At 36.9% G+C, this 22,693-nt stretch overlaps 1 protein-coding gene across 1 annotated transcript; it reads right to left on the bottom strand.

Annotated features, from left to right (window-relative positions):
* Positions 1-2,204: 2,204 nt before the first annotated feature.
* On the bottom strand, positions 2,205-22,499 carry TRPC1 (transient receptor potential cation channel subfamily C member 1). The gene is made up of 13 exons (XM_015871465.3): positions 22,333-22,499; positions 20,650-20,804; positions 19,515-19,616; positions 18,501-18,703; positions 16,152-16,283; positions 15,548-15,743; positions 13,684-14,020; positions 12,010-12,149; positions 10,089-10,232; positions 6,047-6,225; positions 5,694-5,895; positions 4,939-5,133; positions 2,205-4,093 (listed from the first exon to the last, which is right to left on the bottom strand). The coding sequence occupies exons 1-13, from the start codon at positions 22,466-22,468 to the stop codon at positions 3,866-3,868; spliced, it is 2,349 nt and encodes a 782-aa protein (XP_015726951.1). The 5' UTR covers positions 22,469-22,499; the 3' UTR covers positions 2,205-3,865.
* Positions 22,500-22,693: the final 194 nt, after the last annotated feature.

The raw sequence follows: 22,693 nt of genomic DNA, 5'->3' as shown, positions 1-22,693 counted from the left end.
AACAGTGTGGAAGTCATGCCTAGAACTGTGTGGAACTACAACGATCTATTTTTATTTATGATGACAAGACCATCTGTCATGTAACTTTTTTCAGGGCAGCAAGAAGAGTCTGGCAGCCTGCTCCTCCTCTCCAAAATGGTATGCAGAGAAAGTTCCTGCCTGCCTGCTCTTCTCAGCACTCTCCTTACATTCCCAATCTGAATACCTCCTTCTACTGTAAAATCCTTCACAAAATAAAATATATCCAAATGCTATATAACTTTCTAGATATAAATATATTAATCTATATTTTCCCAGAACGGCAAATGTTGAAGATTAAGGGATATGTGAAAACCACTTTAATGAACTCTCTTTACCTGCTCTCACTGCATATATTATCTAAATGGATTCCTTCTGGTACACACTCCTGTTTGGAAGGCCCAAGCCTTACAGAAGTGAAAGGTCTGACAGTAGTAGCCCTGGAATAGGAATCAGGAGCCAGGATTCAGGAAGCGCAATGCAGTGCCAGTTTACTCAAGGGAGGATCAGCCACAAAATAGAGCTGGCAACTTTCCATAAAGACAGTTTTTGAAATCAGATATTGTGACTGGATTTCACATGCTTGAATTTTTACAACCTGCAAGCAAATCAAGTTATCTATTTACAGTATAATTTCTAAGTCACTTCAGCAGAAGCAATGTTCAATAATCTATTCTAGCAAGAGAAGAAAATAGGCAGACTTTCCTTAATGTTTTTTTACCTTTCTGCTGTAAAGGGAGGTAGCATGAAGATTTCCATCTTCTTAAGTTGTAAGTTGTTAAAGAAAAATTCAACAAGCCCTTAAGACAGAAAAGATGTTAACAAGAAAAAAAACTTAGTTTTTTAGTAGTCCTAAAAAAAAAATTTAGTCTTTCCATGACTTGCACTGAAGTTTTTATAAAGAAATTCTGAATCCCACAGCCAATGAACTCCAACTCCTCCAAACTTTGTTGTTTTTTTAAATAACAGCACATTCTAGGCGCACCAGGGCTTCACGTAAGGCATGGCAGGTAGGATACATGGCTTAAAAGGGTACAGATTTGAAAGGAGATTAAAACAGCTGCTGAATTGACTTCCTCTGTCAAGAAAAGAAAGGAATGTATGGAAAAACTTCAGTGACACAACTAAATTAAATTGGCACTATCACACAAGGTAGGTGGGATAAAAGTCATGCCCTGTAAGCCCCTGCTGATGTTTCCTGCAGGGGCAGGGTAAGGACAGGTAACCAATTGTCTGACATGCACTTGTCCCCTCAAACAAACAGCTTGGTGAAACCACAATTAGTCTTCATCAGTTAAATCTGGTAGGAGCTAAAATTGATAAGATCAAGACCTAGAATACTACTTGGGGTTGGATTTTTTTTTGTTTGTTTGTTTGGTTTGTGATTTTTTGTTTTTGTTTGGTTTTGCCTCATTTTGCTGCTGCTTAGCCTTTGACATCCCGGTTCAAGTAAGTACTACAGACATATAGAGTTTTGTCTCTGCATGTGACTAGAACTGTTGTTTGCACATGGGAGATTTCAGAGTTCCATCATTTGGGGACTAATTCTGGAACAGCCAGTATTAAAATGCCAAATTAGGACAGATAAATACATGTTCGATACACTTGTATTAGGCAAATCTGGAGGATAAGATCAACTATGTGGTATGAAGCACTCCATACTTATTAGCATCCAAGAAAACATGAAACCCACAACAGCTTTCAAACAAGATGCAACAGATGAAAGGTGTCATACTTCTAATGTACTACAGGGGAAAAAAACCCCAAACTTCTCTTATCATATCCTTCACTTTACAAGTACGTATTTCAGGAGCAAAAAAAAAGTCTGGAACCCACAGATTTAATCTGCCCACCCACTGTGTAACATAAAAGCAGTTAGAAACTGCTGCACACCAATAGAGATATCCTTCAAAAAGAACTAACCAGAATGAGTCGAGTACCAACCAGCTAATACTGCAACTGGAATCCAATCTAGTCTGTTTGAAATTAACTCAGGTACTGCTTGATGGCATTGGAAGGAACTGTTCACACAACTTAAAGCTAGAAGGATAGTTCTACAAAGAAAAAAAAAAGTAATACATTAATACTAGCTATGTTCCTTAAGCTTACCATCTTAACGTAGCAAAGCAATTACTTTCAATATGTTAGATTAAACAGTGTTTCAAATATGACCAGTGTTAATAAAATTACACTTTTCAAAGAGCTTTTATTTGTTGGCTCTATCTCAGATATACAGAACATTTACAGCACAATTCATATGTAGGTGTATTATTTAAACATGAGATCCCTATCCATAAACTAAATTCAGTCACCCTTTGCATTCAAGACAAGACGTTAGATTAGATTCTTATTCATGTGAAGAGACGAGAGGCTCTTCAGAATGCTGTACGACTTCCGGATGCATCATATTAAACCCTAGTTCGGATATGCATATTTTCATAGTACAGAAAATATATTACCTTTACAAGAAAAAGTTTTATAAGAATCCCTTCAAGAAAAAGTAAACATTTATGTAAGCCTCCACTTTCTATCAGCCTGGTCAAAGACCATTATGGCTACCCGCGCCTTCTGGACATAAGACCATTTTCAAAGAGCACCACCAAAATGGTAACATTCTGAACAAATCCTTCAGCTGTCATAAATATACTTATTTCATAGTTAAAAATAAAGGAATCTCACATTTCTCAATTACAGCTTGTCAACTTGAACTATACGTAAGCATATAAACCACGTAGGACCCTCTAGCACAGAAAATTAACAAAGCCCTTACGGTCCATCGTAAATGAAGTTAAATCACATTTTTGCATGACGTAGTGCTCCTGACACACACCAAAGTTTTAACTTTGCAACAACTGCAGTAAGAAAAAATAAAAGGAAAAGTAGTTTTCAAATAGGTGTGAAAAATCTCTGTAAAGCAAGACCTAACATACTACATCAGTCCAATGCTCAGATACATTGTATGTTCTCACAGAAAGAAGCGTACAATGTTTCAGAAAAGAACTATTCAGCTTTGCAAAGAAAACCATTCACACCTCCACCTCGTTTTTTGTTAAACTACCAGTTTAAGTAACTCAAGATAATCACTTTAATAACCCAAAACATTAAAACTTCAAAGATCACCTCTAAAATTCCCCTCCTAATTGTATCATACACAGTTAAACATATTTCTGAGGCACTGCTGAAAAATCCCAGTAGAAACTGATTGTCTTACATAAAGCCATAAACATTCTAGAAACATTTGGTCTATTTTGAGTCCCAAATTTCACCCTACCCATGAATGGGAAGTCTTGGTTCCATTTTCTGTATTCTAGAAACATTAGCACACAGTCAACACAGCACACAAAACCTGGCACTTCAGTGCCACACAGATTTCGCAAGTACTGTAACCTACAGTCAAACATGATTTCCATCTAGGCTGGAAATTGTCTCTTATTCTATATCCAACTTTTCTATTAAAAATAAACGTAGTCTGGATTTCTGTTTTAAAAAGTCCATCTTCTCCCACAACCTAAAAAAGCAAGTATCAAAAAGGAACAAGCAGCAAAAATAGAAGAAATGAACGTATTGTGCTGGTTATGAAGCTCTGACACCTGACAGCCATGGTCTGAGGAACATTAAAAAAAATACTTATATACAGATTTTATATACACATTAAGTTTAAGAGCTTAAGAAAACTTCTGTAACTATTTTTGCATTTATTTCCTGTACTTCCTTACCTAGGAAGCTCACACAAATATTTTCAAAAGTACTGACTGCTGTGCAACAATCACCTTTTCCCTTTAGTCTAGCAATAAAATTAGGTCCCCACTGTCAACTGAGGTGAACTTTTCATTTGAAAAGTTAGGCCTTAATTCCTTGGATAAAACATGGCATATTTTGAAGTTCGAAAGCCAAGTAAGTCTCTCATTTCATTCCGGAATTTTGATAAGTCTTGCCTCAGTTCATTTAGGTTTTCCACAGTTGCCTGATCTGTGCTTTGCATCTTCTGCCTCATGGACGTCAAGTAACGGTGAACTAAGCAACACATCACCTTCTGATAATTCTCATCTCTCTTTTGCTTCAGATTTCTCCATTCCTTTAAAAAAAAAATAAAAAATACACATTTACTAAGCATCAGTAAATGTAGAGCCTGAAAGCCTGTATACAGTTATAGAGCAAAAAGGAACACAATAAGCAAGAAATTCTAATATATACAGCCTGATGTGCAAAAGTGTACAATGCAAGTAAACTGCTGGAGTGATCTAAATTAAATAATAACCTGCTGTTCTGTCTCAACACATTTTTAACCCACTAGATTTATAACAGTCCCATGAGCAATTTCAAGTTTCAATCCCCAATGTTCTTCAGTGCATTCTATAAATACTTGGAATTTAGTATTTTTTATTATTATTATTTTGGTCAGCAAGACACAAAAGTATAAGGTACAATAAAAATGTTTATTAAGAAAAAATCCCCTCCATTTCCCCAAATGAGGTATTTCAGTGTTTCTATCTAGTTATTTACTTTCATACTGCTTCAGTAAGTTCAGTAATTTTTAAAGAAATGACCTTCCTGCAAGCATACTCTGACCTCACAGTTCTTGAGATTAGCACATACTTCTTTGTGGTTTCTGTACGTTTTCAATCAAAGCACATCTCCAGAGCACTGCAGGGGGAACTGAGTGGTGAGGCAGAGTGGAAGGGGTACAAAGAAAAGGGCTAAAATTCCCCAAAATGAAAGTTCATAGAATCTATCTCATTTAGTATAAACAGCTACGACTTGTTCTTCATATTTTGGATGCAACAGACATTATCCTAGCATTCCTAATTATCTTAGTAGCATTCACTATGTGAAACGCAGCTTCATACAGCAATTTGCTGATTCATTTTACTAAGTAGCATCTGTCCATCTTCAGAGCCTATGACTCTCATCATTTCTTACCTTAAGGCTGTTCTGACGTTTCACTTTGCCACTTGATGTATGAGAGCAAATCCATTTACTAAGACTGTTGAAGAGATAACAGATAGTCTTGGGAGATGGAATAACATTGAAAGGTGGAGGTAGCGTGCATTTGTCATCAAAATAGCTAAGCCAAAGTTTGGCACGAGCAAATTTCCATTCCTTATCTTCATGGTTCTACAGCATCAGAAAGACAGAAGCAGAATAGTAAGGAAGAGCACAAAAATACTAAAATGATAATTCAACATTTTATTTTTGACAATGTTAAAAATTGATTCCTTACAATTGCATAGTATTTTAACACAGAGAATCACAGAATCACTGACACTGGAAAAGACCAGTAAGATCAATTCCAACTATTAACCTAGGACTGCTAAATCTACTACTAAACTATGTCCCTGAGCACCACATCCATACATCTTTCTAATGGACAGCCTGTTCCAATGCTTCACAATCCTTTCAGTGGGGAATTTTCTCTAAATATCTAACCTAAACCTCCCCGGGAACAATGTGAGTCCATTTCCTCCTGTCCAATCACTTGCTGCTTGACAGGAAAGTCTGACCCCCCACATGGCTACAGTCTCCTTTGAGGTTGCTGTATTAAGTGGTAAGCCTTCCTTGAATCTCCTTTTCTCCCATCTAAACAACCCCACTTCCCTCAACCATTTCTCATAATACTTGTGCTCCAGACCTTTAACCAGCTAGCAACCACCAAGAGTTAATCAGAAAACACTTACTGCTATCAGCTGAAAACTCTTATGAAGCATCGCCACAAGGAGTTTAGTTAGTACTATCACAACCACCACGTTATAGGTGCCAACAATAACAGCACCCACAAAAGACTGTAATTCTTCACCATAGCTGAAGCGCGTGACAAAGATTGCTACATGCGCCAGTGAGAATATATACCAGAACAGAGCAAAACATGTGCCGATAAACCTACAAAAACAAGAAGAATGTTGTTAGGAAAAGCAAAATTCATGTGCGTTTAGTGACTGTATATTCAAGTCCAGAGAAAAAATCCAGTTTTGTTTAATTACAGGGAACTAAGGGTCAGAACTATTCAGCTAATTCATAGGTATCAACTCACGAATGGAATGTGTCATTGCTCTGCTTTTCACAAAATATACCCGCACAGTCCCTTTCTTCTTCATTCACAGTAAATCCTTTATCGTAAAGTTGTGTCAATCCAATTGTGAATGAGAACAAAACAAGGAGGAACATGCCCAGGAATTTCCCAAAATCTTGTAGCATCTGTCCCATTGAGATCTGTGAAATAGATTTATTGCCTGTTTTAGTACAACATGCAATTACTCTTTTTATCCTCCTTCATACTTCAATCAATAACAACAAAAAACTAGATATTTAAGATGCTAAACATGAATCAAACAGACCACATAACTGGGAGATATCCTTGTATTATCTTTCAATGATAGTTTCTAGTTGTTAGAAGAAAATCTATGTGATATGTTCACATTCTTCAATATCATGTATATTTTACACTGTATTCATAATGTTAATGGTAATCAAGAGCTCAAAAGTCAATAGATAAAAGCAATAAATGAGATGCATTTCAACACAACAGCTACAATAGAAAGCTAAGAAAACACTTAATGAAGACACTGAGCTAATCAAAGCATGTGGAATCATAGTTCACCACAAATCAAAACAGCATACCTAAAACCATCTGCAGAGCAGGGAATTAACAGTATGCTTTATGTAAGATTTAAAGTATACACGTTACGTAGCTCTGTAAGCACATCAAATATGAAGGCTGTAGAGTACAGAAGATGACGGCAAGTTCAAATCATTAGTTTCCATTTCAAAATGTCCCACACAGAATTTTGCAACAGTATAAATACAGCATTAAAAAAAAATAGCATGAACATTTTTTCCAGTGCAAGGACCTTGACTTGTTTTTGTTGTAAACACGCATTTTTATACAGACATAATATATATAATATATTATATATAAAAAACTGCTCACAGTATTTAAATTACTCTTCCCCAAAATTATCATGTGTAAATCCTAATAAATGTGTAAATCAATCTCTACCAAATCATACTCCAGAACAGTATCACTAGTCAGGTTCTTCAAGTACAAGTTTACTGTGAAACTAAGTGCCAGCTCCTGCTCTTGCTCCCTCTCATGCTGCAGGAGACTCACTGAGCATCACTGAGCACAGCAGATTGCTTCAAATTGACTAAAATCTGCCACAGACATAGACTAAAGGAGAATTAGCAATAAGACAGAGCTATGCAGTAATTACATCATTTGATTGGGAAGAATCAATCCCCACCCTACTATTTTATCACATTCATCCTGTTAAAACAAACAAACAAAAAATAACAAATAACATTTACTATCTAACTGACTCACAGTCCCATAAAAGAGAGTCACAAAGCAGATGAAAGTTAAAACAAGTACATGTAAAATGAAGAAATGACCCCAAACCATTTCATTTGGAATTAATAACACAAACCACATAACAGCTGCTTTTTTCATACAGTTTTGAAGTTGTAATCTGAAGTATTTAGAAATACTAAACACTAGAAATCTAATGAGACCACCAAACCTAATCTAGGGGGAAACTATTCTGTGTTAATCAATTAATAAATGCTGTGTTAATCAATCAATAAATCAGTCAAACAAACAACAAACAAAACCCACCACACACAGCCAACTTATAAGTCTCTGTTAGAACGGGGTTTATGAGTCAATAAGTAAAGTAACCAAATGCTTAAAAATAACTCTAGTAGCCAAGAGAACACAGTAGCTGCCTTTCCCCTCCCCCCCAGTGCACACTGTTGGGTTACCATGCCATATTTGATTACCACTATTTGAACTCTGTGACCTACTTTCAGAGAATACTGTAAGAGCTGTTGCACAAGCTGTACTGGCCAACAGTAATAACATAAGCTTCAGTGTGTCACTGAATGAAGTGACTGTTGACTGTTTTTATTTACTTGGAAAATTTCATAACATAGGCTCCTATTAAAAAACTTGTGAAAGATCTAGTACATAAATAAATATGCACATTAAACAGTGAACCTCTTTAAAATGTGGAGACTTCAATTTTCAAATAATTTGTACAACAAGCTTAATGCTTACTGCAACACCAAGACTTTAAAAAAAATTAAGTGTACGAGTAGATTTCCATTAAAAATATAAATAAAAAATACGAAAATAATTAACAGCAACATAATTAAATAAAAGAGCAAGAAGGAAAAGTAGTGCCTTCCAGCATTATTTAATTGGTTACAAGAACCAGGAACATTCTGCTTAAAGCCCAATTCACAGTGATTTTAAGAACTGTAATTAAACAAGCAACTATTTTTTCTTTTCACAAAGGGATTATTTCACTAAAATATTCCAAAGAATTTTGTGCAGCAAGATTAAGTACTCCAAGTCATTAAAATGAGTTGGACCTTGAATGAGTGGAGCTTTTCAGCTAGATACTAAAACCTTGATACAAGAACTATTTATCTGACCAAAAGTTACTTACTCCAGAACCACCTTTCTCATAGCTCTAGTTGCACAGCAAGAACTTAAATAAATAAATAATGCTTCTCTCAAATATTAATTCTGCCTTCATAATTACAGGATCTTAAAATTAGTTTTGTTTAAGAGAGAGGTAAAAACACTGATTTGATTTATAAGGTTAAATTCCACCAGTGGAATCACTAAACAACTATTTATTCCTAGTATCTGTTCATTCAGCAGACACAAACAGAGCAAGGATGATGACAATCAGCTTTATTAAATAAAAAACATAAACAAATAGCATTACCCACCTCCACCATAAGTAAATAAATAAATAAATAGATCATATCAGGATAAGAAAGCAGTCTGATCTGATTTGTTATCATAAATCTCCCAGGAACTACTGCCAGAGAAGTTGGAAGTAAAACTAAGCAGTTTTTTTATCATTAAGCTGCGTCTTTAGAAAAAGAGGTGCTTCAGTTTGTGAGGAAAAAAAGCAGCAGTCTGCACTGAGGACTGAAGCTAAACAGAAGAACTGAGAAAGAAAACGTTGCTATATATTATAAGTATCCCTGGACTAAGATGTGAATTCCAGCCACAAAATGTTCTGGAAGAAAGCTATCTTCCTCCTTTCAATCAAAAAGGATCAAGTGAGGTAACTGCATCCTAAATGTGCTGACTTAACAGCTTATACGCCCCTCCACTACTCTCCAGGCACTTTCCATTCTGTACAGTGCCACACTGGACTCTCAAGTTCACTAAATATTATTTGACTTTTATCACAGTGAAGCTACTAAGATGACTGGATCTGAGCTTCAAAGACAGAAACAATCAACAACAATAAAAAAAAAAAAAACACCACGTGGCATAAATTCAGCACAAAACTAAATTTCTGTTCTCAAACCAGGAGAAGAAAATTAAATTCACAGAAATAGTTTAAAATGCAACCTGAAGTGGAAAAAAAAAAAAAATGCACTTAAAACTGCTGTGGTTCTACTGCACTAACAACTGTACTAACAGTTTCTAGTGGACTAACAACTCTTAGTGCTTCCCTTCAGCCTCCCAGATCACTGAGTTAAATGCGTTACACACGTAATATTTTTCTATGTTGTCACTATTATGCATTGGAATGCTCAAGAAAATCCAGAGGAAAAAAGAAGTAACCTGTAGTCCCCGGCTATAAGATGGTGATGACAATGATCAATACCACTCAACTTCACTGGGAAGACCAACAAACATAAATGCTTTTGGTTATTCTTCAGTGCTACACATCTAATTCCTCTACATTTTAGCAACAAAAACTCAGGACTACAATTTGCACAAAACTTTATAGGAATGTTCTTATCCTTGCAGTTTTCAGATTTCAGACACATAACCAAAATGTTATGGTAACAACAAAAGAGAAGAAAAAGACAGTATTATCATTATAAAAATATTGTAAGTGAACTACATGTCTTCCATTCTCTTACCTTTCCCCACCTAAACCAGTGTATTTTATAATGAGAGGTTTAAAAAACAATGAAAACATCGATGCAATACCATTTCTACTTTCTGCCTTTCTTACTTTTCTTTCTTCATTTTTTTCAAATAAGACTCTTCACACTAAATTAAGATGTTTAATACTTTTTCAAGTAGTGATGATATTTACCTGGAGTGGTCCCAGAATAGAGCTGGTTGTGTACATGAAGAATAGGCGCAGATAACTCAGAACATTAGCAAATGCAAAAAGGCCTTCAGCCACTAGTGTAGGATGGAATGCATCCCAGTCCTTTCTTTCAGCATAATCATGAAACTGCAATGTAAAAAGAACAAATTGACATCACTTAGACTACAAATACAGAAATATACCCATGCACCACTCTGTTTTTGCCTCTAAAGCAGGTAATGGCATAAAAGAAACAGACACGTGATTCATAGACAGAGCATCTCTTTCACATATCTCCTCCTTTTTTGACAAAGGCAATTTAAAGTCATTCCAGAGGGAGACAGAAGACAGGCAACTTAAATTCAACCCCTAATTCTTCTCCTCACTAATTGCTAAGCAAGTATTCATTCCTCTGTTCTGCTTTCCCTTTCACTTGGTTCTGCAAGGTTGATAAATACAGACTAGTACACTATTTAAAACCATTGCATTGCCTGGTATAATAGGCCCAGATTAAAAAATTGAGGTTTTTTTTTTGTATCAGGATTTCATTAACAACAACAAAAACCATAAAAAACCCTCACAACTAACTAGCTTACATCTTAACCAGTTTCAGAAAGATTTAGAGAGAATTAAGTAAAATGTTGGTGTGAACACGCGTGAAGTATATCCACTGGGTGCTAATCAACTAATTATCCACAGATTCCTAACTTACAGCTTGGCTGGAAACAATCAGTATTCAAATTCAGTATTCAGCTTCAAGTGTCTCAAAATGGACACTTAAAAACAAAGGAACAGACAGTTGATTAAAATTGTTTGCCCAATATAATACTGCACAAAGATCACAAGAAACAAAGATAAACATGTTTGTGTACATTGCAATTGTATGTGCATAAGTCCTCCTGCTAAGCACCTACAATATGGAGCTAAGAGACAATTTTATTTGGTTTGCTAAATTATTTATAAACAATAAAAAGAAATTTTGTCATATAAAATTGGCAAAAAGTCATCACGTGCCTCTTACATGGTGACTTACAGGAGTCATACATCTCTAAAAAGATCATAACCTACCAGCAAAGGGTTCTTAGAAAAGGAACTGCTACTACATATGGGTTGGTTCTAAACGAAATGATTCAGAAGGCAGCCCAACATGGCATTCTCTCTCCAATTTTTGCAAGAAGTAGAGCTTTCCTTTCCAAATGATTACCATTCTCTGAATCAATAACATAAGTACAGGGTAAATAAGCCAAACATCAGTCTGGGAGGGAAATAAACTGGTTCAGTTATCCTCAACTGCCAGACAGCTGTCAACTCACAGTTTGCCATACAAAATAATGGTGCTACTGCACTGGCTTGGATTTTACTAAAATATTCATATTCAATTGGTCTGGCAGCTTGCCATATGCTGTGCTGCTAACACATGCAACAGAATGGAAATGATCATATTCAAAACTTGCATCTTCAATCAGATCCAGATGGCTTTTCCACAGAGAAAAGACAAGGCTCTTCTATAGCCTTGGGGCTTTTCCTCCTCGCTTTAAAAACAAAACAACAAAACAACAAAACAAAACAACAACAAAACTAGTGACTTATAATACTTGAACATATGTAACCAAAAACTGAAGAAAATTTTGTTCCAAAAAAATTTAGGCTATCTAAATACATAAGTTAGTAATAGACTTCTGCACAGGTACTGGCCTATGTAAATCAGGCCACCTCAAATGACAGATCAATAAAGCTATATGAGGATAGTATGCCAAATGAGAATTGAGTTCTTAAATGAAGGACATTAAGTCTGTTTTTTCCTGAATAATTGAAGCTGCCTTATGCATTCTCTAACTCTCTTTCCAACTTCTCCTTCAAGATGCTTCTACATTTGCCCAGTCTATCTCAGAGGAGCTTACACTTTATGGAGATGGATGCTCACCTTGTTATGAGCAACTACTTTGAGAGCAAAAGTTGCCAAATACAAGGAATTCATGACAAAACTAAGCTGATTACGTGACTCTTCTAAAAAGTCTTCTAAACCATCATACCAGAGTCTTTTAACATCTGACCACACCATTCCTGTAGTGGGAAGGAAGAAAGAAAAAAATTAAAAGGCAAAGTAGTCGAGCTATTGTACTCAATAGATACTCTAGTACAAGTAAAACACTTTAGACTGGGTTTGGTAATGGAAGTCTTAGCAAAGAGAAAGAGAGAAGCACGTACATTTACTAAAAAACACCACATGGAATGCATGCATTACCGAACATTTGCAACAAAATTCTAAAATACATTATTTGGAAAGATGCACTTAAGCTAAACATGGAATTAGTTCAACAAATTTAGGATTCAACAATGTGAAAAACAACTGGATTTTAGTGGTTGATGTTAATTGCAGGTAATTGTTCAATCCCATCTGGAGTCTGCATGTTAAAATATCACATGAAGAAACCAAAATATTTCAATATATTTTCAGTGAAATTTCCATGAACACCTAATTACGGATCTTCCTTCTGCACTGGATTTGATGGAGTAAGAGAATGTTCAAATCAGACACTGATTCTCAAAACAGGAGTCTGTAATGCCTGGACTCTGCACTTGAAGCTTCCAATTTAAGACTTGCACATGTTTATGGGGGAGATTACTGGGGATTTCAAAAAATCTGCATGAATTACTCAACACTTATTACAGCTAACAATGCAAATAATCATCATTACCAACGAAACAACCTACACACAACTGTTTTCAACTGTATCACTGCTTTTTTAAAATTCCAGTCAACTATGTATGTGTCAATGACAAATATTACCTCCCCATAAATGTGTAAATTTCAGTGGTTTGTGTGTCAAATTTTAATTTAAAAGTGAAAAGAAACAAAAATCAAGCAAAAACAAAAGTTCATGAGCCATGTACTCAACAAAAATTATACCTGTGCTCCCTCTACTGCATAAACCAAAATTAACAAGGACCACTTCAGGTATGGTTATTATAATCCGTGACAATGACATACAGAAATAGAAAGTTGTAAAATGGGAAATTAGAATTGGAAGAAATTAAAAACTTGATATATTGTTGGCTGATGAGATAACAGGGAGTCATGACTTGCAATGATTAAACTATGTACTAAACAATGCTGCCCATTCATAATAACTTGAAAAAATTTAAGGCAACATCTGAACTCAATTCATTCTTTAAATTAGCACCAGATAAAATCAGTAGAGGAACACACACCTTCCCCTTTGTATTATCAATATTACCCTACATTTGAACTTTAAAATGTCCTAACCTTAAGATGAGCTTCTATGTTAATTTCTCAATGTATGACTGAATCTCACTTGCATCACTCAAAATGATACCTGTGCTTCTGAAATAAAATTTACCTTCCCCCTATTAGATCCTCCAACATTCTGTCTCTGACACCTCACCTTCTGTGATAACTAGAGACTGTGTTATCATATCATTGTGCTTTTCAAAATGCCCTTCTTCCCTTCTAATACCTTCAAAGATGAAAATTCTGTCAAGCAATTAATAACACGATGATTTCACAGAGAGGTAGGACATATCACTATTGTTCAGTCAACGTCAGCAATTGTCACCCAGCTCAAATCATACCTACCAATTAGCCATATTATCAGAAGATAGTCTATTCTCTCAAGGGCTGGTCCCATCGTATTCTTCTTATTCTCATTGTAGACAAGGGAGTACAAATTAAGCAACAGAAGAAATGTGAAATATGAAGCTCCGTGAATAATAAACTTCATAAATGGAGTGTGAATTATACGACCTACTCGTGATTTAGGTGCTATTAAGTAACACAGGGACAGAACTGGCCAGAAAATGCCAACCATCAAAACAGTCAAAATTTTTTTGCATGTGTGCTTGCGTCGATAGCCTGCCATCTGTCCAAACCACACAGTATTGAGAAACTGCTGACAGTTAGACTGAGCGACAAACTAGAAAAGAGAAAATAAACAAGAAATCAAACTCATGTTTCTTAACAGCAGTTATTAAAATTACTTCAACAATGAGATAGCACCAACAAACAGGAAATGGGAAAAATATTAAGTTGAAATAATTATATGATAATAAAAGAGCTATGGGTCTGCTATAATCATGAACATTGTTCTAATTTCTCTCTAAAGCCAGCAACTAAACATGAATTATATAAAAGACTTTTAATAGTTTCCATGTTAAAAATAAGTACTGATTTCCAATAACTTAAAAATTTAGCATATAAATAGATATTACCTCAGACAGCTGTATTATCTGAGTTTTATGTAATACTGTAAAGATCATGTGAAGAACAAGATAATGCTATTTTAATATACTATCCACACTGCAAAATGCAACAACTTCGAAGTCTAGGGCTAAACACAAGGAATTAATTTTATATACATCAGTACTTAAAATCTCTTATGGATCTGTTTGGCAGGTTTAATTTTAGATCTGAGTAAGCTTTTTTGACTCAGTCTTTCAGAACAAGACAGTTTAGGATTGAAGGTTATGCAGATCATGCAAATGTAGTTTTAAATGTCAGGTGCTGATCTGCATGGAGTTGCAGAAGAATATATTTGCACTAGGACATGTTTTGTAATTTAATTTAAAGAAGAAATCAACAAAAAGAACTCTAATAATATCATATTCTAGATAAAATGTGCATATATTTAATTTGCCAGTAATTGCATGTTCTGTAAAGATACCATGCAACAGATAATAGTTCATTACGTTGTTAAATTTGTACCAGGAATGTGTAGTGCCAGTTTTCAAACGCTCCATAAACGTGGCTTGTGACTTAGACATTATGTATTTTAACAGTTTCACACACAGCTTAAGTTTATCTACATACAACGAACAGAAAATGCCAACGAAAAATAGATTTTGCATGCAAGTTTTCTCTCAGTCCCTAGTCTTTGCACTAGAATCCCAACAAATGCCTATCTGCTACTAGTACAGCAAAATTAAAGTTATAATTTGTTAATAGATAAAGACAGCATAAACTTACAACATAAATAATACACATTGATGACACTAAAAGGCACTACTGTGCCTGGGCATAGCTGAACATAGCCTAAGTCTAACTCAGTTATTACAGAGCATAGATAAGGGCTGAGCCAAAGCTGAACAGCTGAAAACAAGAAGACAAGTAATATATGGGGCCTAAGGATCCATGCTCCCTTACACATGGATTTACTGAGGATCTGAACAGATATTTACCATTACCAGAGTTTTTCAATAAAAAGCAATAGTCTATATTGCAATACTGAAAAGACTACATTTTTTTTTCCCCAAAAAGTAAATACAGAGGAAATACTTACTATCCTGAAATAATATTTCTCTGCTCGCACATGCAGATAATGTTCGTATTACTTCTGTAACCTATAAATTTACTTGTGCTTCTACATCTACAGGCAGATCGGTAAACTCAATCACAAGCACAAAATAAAATACACAAGGCCTACCAAACTACAGCAAAAACAAACCTCTTTCTGATTATACTTGATTGCAAGTTTTAAGCGACTTAGGTTCATCCTTTCTTCCAGCAACCCTCGTTTGTCTACGTGTTCATCACTAGATGTATGATTCAGAATAACTTCCAGCTCCCGTGAATTCCTTGCTTGTGCCAGTAAGTCTTTAGCAAAGGTTTTGCATTGCTGAGCTAGCTCCTCATAATCATTTCTGGAAGACACAGAAACAGTAGATACTATTACACCGATGAAAGAGTTTCCATTAACTATCCTTTTTTGTTGCGTATGCATATTATGCTAAGAAAAAAAAGTCACTTTTAAAGAGCAAAGTGTTCTCAAGACAACTCTGAGCAGGTTTCTCTGTAGTATAATTACATAAATACAATCAGTTTGCAACTACACTACAGAGAATCAAGTAATTAATCTTACAAATTGACTGTGAACACATAAGTCATTTTACAAACTTCTAAAATAATTTCTAGTAATCAGCTTAAATGTGGAAATTACAAAGAAAACAAAACATCAAGAACAAAAAGCACAATTTTTCTAATATACACACATTTCCAAGTACATCATTTAATACAAGTATTGAAGTTGGGTCATGCTTTCCAATTCCTACCTGAACTCAACCTCAACTAGACTTAATTCTTTCAAGTCTGCGCTAAGTTCAAAAGCTCGAAGAATTGGATCCTCCTCTGTCAACATTATCAAAGCAGGACTGGCCAAACACCGGTAAATGTCAAGACGAAACCTGTAACAAAATACCAGCAAGGAAAATGAAGATATTTCGTGCGATTAGCAGTATTAAATCACTTCCAGAGTGCGCATAAAATTGCATAAAAACAAAATAAGAGGGTTTCCTAAAACGAGAAAAAAAAAACAAAAACCAACCCAACCAAAAAACATAGCATATGAAAGAACACTGTCCTTCACTTGCTTTTAATCCTCACTATACTAAGTAACAAAAGTTAGCTGCCGAAATGGTACCCTCTTCTATGCCTCACTACTTCAACTACCACCAGCACCTTCTGCATAAGGACATCGATAAGGTAATAGCACTGATAAAACGTTGACATTTTAAAATCTAATATAGTAGTTCTGCGGGTACTTCAAGTATTGAAAGGTACTGAAAGGGAAGTAAAGCACTGAAGGCAATCTTCTGTTCTAACAAACTAAATTAAGAACAGTGGAGAGCAGCAGGCAAAATAATTTGTATGTCAGCTACTTAGGATGGGTAAAATTATCCCAGCTAGCTCAGGAAAAGAGGTGAGAAAGAGCCTATCTACTTTACTTGTATCCATGAGAGAAGCAAAATAGCATATTCAATTCAAAATTCTCCTCCCTTTAAAACCAGATTTGTGCCAGCAGCTTTCTGAATTCCATGCTCAGGCTTTTCTGCACAAAGTCTGTTACCCACTTAATCAGTCCTACCAAGGAAAGCAAAACAGAACATACGGAAGTGTTTCAGGTTCCTCGTTCCTTTATATTAATCACACGGTCAAAACTGTGGACCATAATGGAGACAAGTTAGTGAATACTCTCCTCCAGTCCAGAAGCAGGAGATCTGAGACAAACTTACTCAAACAGTTTTCTGTCCTGTTTTTCACAATGTCATTGTTTTCATAGCTCAAATGCAATGTAAACAGGACTCCATGCACTGTATCTTTGAAGATTATTTTCAGTGTGACAGCATTAAGCCTCATGAAAATAATGTGCTGCTCCTCTCCCATGGCCAGCACTATCACACATTCTTTATTCTGCAGTCAACATTTCCTACAGACTTACACACAAAGCCTTTTATTCTCACTAACCCCCATATTTTGCTTCTTGAAATATTATCCCTCTCTGTTCTTTTGTCTCTTTCCAGCTGTAAAATCAATATTATCCAAACAGAAAAACAAAGAATGTTACAAGTTTAAAATACAAGTTAATTATTATAACTACAATTTGAAGTGTGACACTTACTATGTAGGAGATGCTTTTAAAAACAAACAGGAAGAGCTCTCACTCTCTGAAGCAGGAATATTTCACTGTGCCTTGCAGACCAACCATAAGTCTATTTACTACAGTAAAATCCATTAACACAGACAAAGCGCCATGTCAAACTTCAGCATTGCTCATCAGCACCTGTACAACTTTATCACAGCTTGTCCGGGCATCTTTACTTATTACTGCATGTACTGTTTGTTACAGGTTCATAGTACACTGACAGCTTCTGCAGACAGCATTATTTGTGACAACCTACAGTGCTGATAAAATCTTACTGTCAGCTACAAGGTATCGTCTCAAACATTTCCACTGTTTGTTTGCTTGGTATACAGTGACATCCTTTCCCATACTGGAGTAAGTTATGCACTGTCATAACTTGGCTTGTAGCAGCTGAATGGCAGTAATAACTATCCTTTCATTTCTCTTTCTGTGACTGAGATACACACTGAAATAAATAAGTAATAATTAACTGTATATTGCAGTTGGAGTCCACTTACAGCTTTTGAATGCTGATTTTTTTTCTCCCCCAAACTATCACATATTAAATTACATTCAGCCTTCAAACATGTTTTCAAGTTAACAAGCTAAAATATTGTTAAGATCAGTAAAAATCTCTTTCCCTACTTACATCTTTGGAAAGAAAGTTTTCTACTTTGAAGAATACTGGAAAAATACATCTTTAGTTTACATTCATCAAGCCACGCTACATACATGCCTTTCGAAACAGCATCAAGTATTAACTACATCTTCATTCTAGCTGATAAAAAATAGGGCAGTATAAGGAAAATAAGAGTATCAAACCAAAATGAAAGAAAGCCACTACCTTCCAACACCACAACAGACAAAACAATACAATAAAGGGGACTGCTTCTAAGCTTCACCTTAAGAGGAAAAGGAAACATACTGAATCTGACCCAAGTAACACAACAGACTGATGACAATAATTTCTTTATTTCTGTCTGTAACTGATGAATCTTACCTGGAATGTCGTAGACTGTCTTTTTTGTTTTTTGCAGTACAAAGTGTGCATTCACAGCCTACAGCATGAGGCTTGGGTAATGATATATCTTGCTTTAACAGCATAGTAAGAATTTCATAGTTATTACGATGAGCAGCTAAGATGACAGGTGCCACATCCATGGTTGTTGAGTATTCTGGGTTCTGAATGCGTTCCATTAGTTTCTGGAATAAAAAGGAGAGAGTATCAATTTATTACATACAGTTCTATCACAGAGTGTTTGCAATGCAAGTTACTTTTCAGCATCAAGGAAGGAATTCATTGGGATCAAAGTATTTTTTTCAAAGTTCAGTAACATGAAAAAAGAAGAAAAAAAAATGTATAACAACATCCAAACCCTTCTCATGTAAATACCAGAAAGAGAGAAAGTGACACAGGGACATTTCTGGTTTATTTGCAAAGAACACCAAGCATTCATTGCTTACCTTCTCCTTAATAACACATTTGCATACAATGGAGTGCATTTTGCTCTAATCAAGGTTTAAAAAAAAAGACAGAAAGAAAAGAAAGGAGTGTATTTACTACCCAAGTGTACAACAAATACCCTGACTGTAACATGCACTGCTGCACAACACATTATTCCCTCCCTTCCTTCCTCTGCCTCTACTTATGAACTTGTAGAAATCTGTACTTCAGCATCATCAAAATGAGTTTCAAGTGATTAATTTCAATGTGAAGATTTGATGCTTATAGATCTGCCTGAAAATTCTAAGAAGTTTCACTGCATTTTCTTTTCTCTTGGCACCTGTTAGCATTTGGAATGTATAAAGCTACTGGACTCCTACAGGCAATAAGGCAAAGTAACACACTCTTATCATTAAGACAAAAGATGCCATAATAATCTCTGATACCCAAGTTCTGTCTGCTTAGAGATGCAGAATTCCATTCAAGGACACTGTTTTAAATATCCCAGTTACCCAGAACCCACAGTCCCTTACTGTCCAAACAAACAAACACAGAACAACACCACTCAACTACAATGGTTGGCCTGGAGGATCTTTTTGGTCGGTGATTAAGTAGAATGTCAACAGCTCCCACCACTTCCGAGTCAATAGCCACCAAAAGTGCATCTGATGACTAAGAAAAGAAAACAAGTTATACATAAAAACAGCATTACCTTACATGAAATGAAGACTCAACCTGGAGCCAAACTAAATTTTAAATAGACACATACATTAAATTATATAGATGTTATTAATTCTAGTTGCTAAAAATTAAGTACTGAAAAATGTTCTCCATACAACCACATTAAATTCAGGCTGTCATACCAGGAGTTAGCACAGCATTACTGATAATTTGTTTTACTGCCTCAGCATCAGAACCAATTGTAAAACTTGTCAGCAAAGATGACATAGGATACTTAAAAAAAAAAAAAATCAGGTTTTAAGAGACAGATTATAAGCAAGGGTGTAAAAGCTTAATAAAAATGTAACAACCAAGTGTCTGTAACACAACTCAGATACATCAGATACTTCAGCCCTGCCTTCACAGCTCTGTCATAAAGCTGGACATGTGAACTTCTTTCCTGGGCTCATGACTACCCCGGAGACTTCCCCGAAGTTAAGCTGAACAGCTTTCCACTTTCCCTACAGCTGATAGCACCCTTTTAAATTCACTTCAGAAAACTCAAACAGATCGTGATATTGCCACTAAAACTGAGATCCAGGGAGGGGAAGGCTGCCTGTTTTCTTTTTCTGTCTAGTAATAAACAACTTCACGAAAGATTATTTTTTTGCCTGTTCGTAACACCCTCGTAGCTACAACTCCTGGCAGTAGCTGAGCACACTTATAAGAACACAAGAGTCAAGCAAGTACCATTGATATGAAACTGCCTCTGCTCCGTGCCTCAGCACAGACCAGGTTTTACAAGAAGGCATCGTGGAAACGCACGCTTGCCTTATCCTGAAATCATCTGTGACAAAACACATTTACGTGCTCCTCTTTAAAGCAATTTTCACAATTACTACCTGGAAAAAAAAGGCTGAAGTGCCTATAAAGAACTGGAATTTCTGCCAAATTCTGACACATCAACAGAAGAAAATACAAACAAAATAGACAACAGAAACCAATGACTACTCTCCAAGTTTCCAATAATCAATGTGTTGTATACCTGGCACCCATAATCCAGAAGAAGCTGTAGTATGTCCAAATTTTCATTTTCAATCGTTATGGTAACAGCATTTCTTCCAAGCACATCCACACAATTTATGTTCATCTCACCAGAGCTGTTTTCTTCTAAGAGTTTCTTAACCATGTAATAATCACCTGCATGAACAATGTATGAATATATCTCAGCGTTCTTATTGTAAAAGCACGTTAACATGTTGAAGTACCAGCTACAGTCCATCACAACTGACAATACAGTGAGTACGTCAGGCATCTAAGAAGAGAGATAAGAATTCTCCCTCCAGATGGAAAACTGAAGACAAACTAAGAGTTCTCCTTCAGGGAAGCACTAAGACATTTAATGCATCCCTTAATTCCAGTCTTGAAAACAAGCACATATAACACACAAAAGCACACGTACTTTTCAAAACTGAGGCAGCACCGCATATATAACCTCTGAGATGCTAGAAACATCAGCTCCATCAAAGAAGGCTACTTGGTGCAGAAGAACCGCAGCATCGGAGCAGCCCTCTATACAGCACCACATACACACCTGCTTGTCTTGAGTACAAGCCATGCTGGCATTTCCTATTTATTTCCATCTTTAATGTACCAATCATGAAAGTCAGGGTGATGTGATGCTGCAATGTTACAAAAATCAAGCTAACAAGTTTGATGAGCAAGTAAAACTAACCGTGCTGTGTAGACATCTGCACTTTCCAACTTGCCTGAAATACAGACGCAGCAGTACTGACATTACGTATTATTTTGTTTAACTGCTTGCTGCCAAGGAGAAAAGTTTTATTTTTGCCTCTAACAAGCTATTTCACGGCACAGAGGACCATGACAAAGACAGATCTTGCTGTACAACCCTCACAGAACATTCAGATACAGCCTGTAACAGTACTAAACCCGCAGTTAGACACATCAAAATGGTTGTTTTTCTTTTATTATTTTAAAGATCTTTTCGTTGCTGTTTTATCGTGCATCCTTTAGCTCTCTGAGCCTGTTTACACTTTGAGAGCGTGCTGCCTGGCTCTAGTCTCCAGGTCAGGCTCCACCAGCAGCAGGGCTGTGGGCAGTGTGTCCATCTGACAGCAAGGCACTGACCTCCCATTGAGCACCCCAGCTTCACAGGCCGCCAGTTGCCTCTGAACCTCTGCCCAGCACCAACCCAACAGACAGCAGTGGGCAGAGCTGCACATCAATACATTGGCTGCTACATAGAAACACAGAACCATTCATCACCTGATCAACAGCCTGACTTGGGGTGTAATGCTTTTTAAGTGCCAAGAACCGTTTGATTTAAGACTATCTTTAAACAAGGTAAATAAACATGTGCTTAAACTAAGCAAGCATCATATTTTAGACAGGAAAAATCTCTTTCCACCCACAACCATAGGTGCCATTCAGTGCCCGAGGCATTCCACTGACGCCCAGGTAATTCGCCCATTGGAAAGGAACTTTAAAAGCGACCTGAGCAAACGTTCACTGACTGGTGTCACAACACAAACTCCGTGGCACACTGACCCATCGCACACCGACACAGGGCGCCGCTGCAAGGAGAACGTTCATCCCCTGCCCCGCCCGAAGCGCGGCCGCTGCCTGCGGGCAGAGAGAACGGCTCAGGCCTCGGAGCAAGAGGCCGAGCCCCGCGTTCCCGAGGCCGCATCAAGGGGCTCCGTACCTTTGTCACAGGCCAGCAGGAAAAGCTTCTCGTCAAGCGTGGTCTCTTCCTTCACCTGCCGTACATCCTTCAGCGCCAGCAGCTTGTTGGGCGAGGCCGAGGCGGACGGGTCCGCGCTCTGGTACAGAGCCGCCATAGCGCCGGCTCCGCCAGGCCCATGAGCGCGCGGGCGGGGCGAGGCCGCGCAGCAGGAGGACCCCGGCAGCCCCGGGGGGAGCGGGGCGGCAGCACCCGGCACTGCCGGCACAGGGCAGGGCAGGGCAGGGCAGGGCAGGGCGGCCGCTCCCCGCTGCACTGCGCAGGATCCAATGGCGGCCTCGCCTCTCCGGGCGGCAGCGGGGAGGAGCCCGCCGCTGGGCTG

Source organism: Coturnix japonica, chromosome 12 (genome assembly GCF_054131305.1).
Source record: "Coturnix japonica strain WE chromosome 12, WE-NBRP24, whole genome shotgun sequence".
Lineage (NCBI taxonomy): Eukaryota > Metazoa > Chordata > Aves > Galliformes > Phasianidae > Coturnix > Coturnix japonica.
The sequence above is the reverse complement of the archived record's forward strand: the minus strand, read 5'-3'. Positions and strand labels throughout refer to the sequence as shown.

Excerpts from the sequence above, each read along its gene's own strand:
- TRPC1 (XM_015871465.3), bottom strand. The coding sequence starts at position 22,468 with ATGGCGGCTCTGTACCAGAGCGCGGACCCGTCCGCCTCGGCCTCGCCC. Across the intron at positions 16,284-18,500 it reads GACAGTCTACGACATTCCAG|GTTTCGTCTTGACATTTACC; the intron begins GTAAGATTCATC and ends ATTTTGTTACAG. Across the intron at positions 5,896-6,046 it reads AGCAATGACACATTCCATTC|GTTTATCGGCACATGTTTTG; the intron begins GTGAGTTGATAC and ends TTGTTTTTGTAG.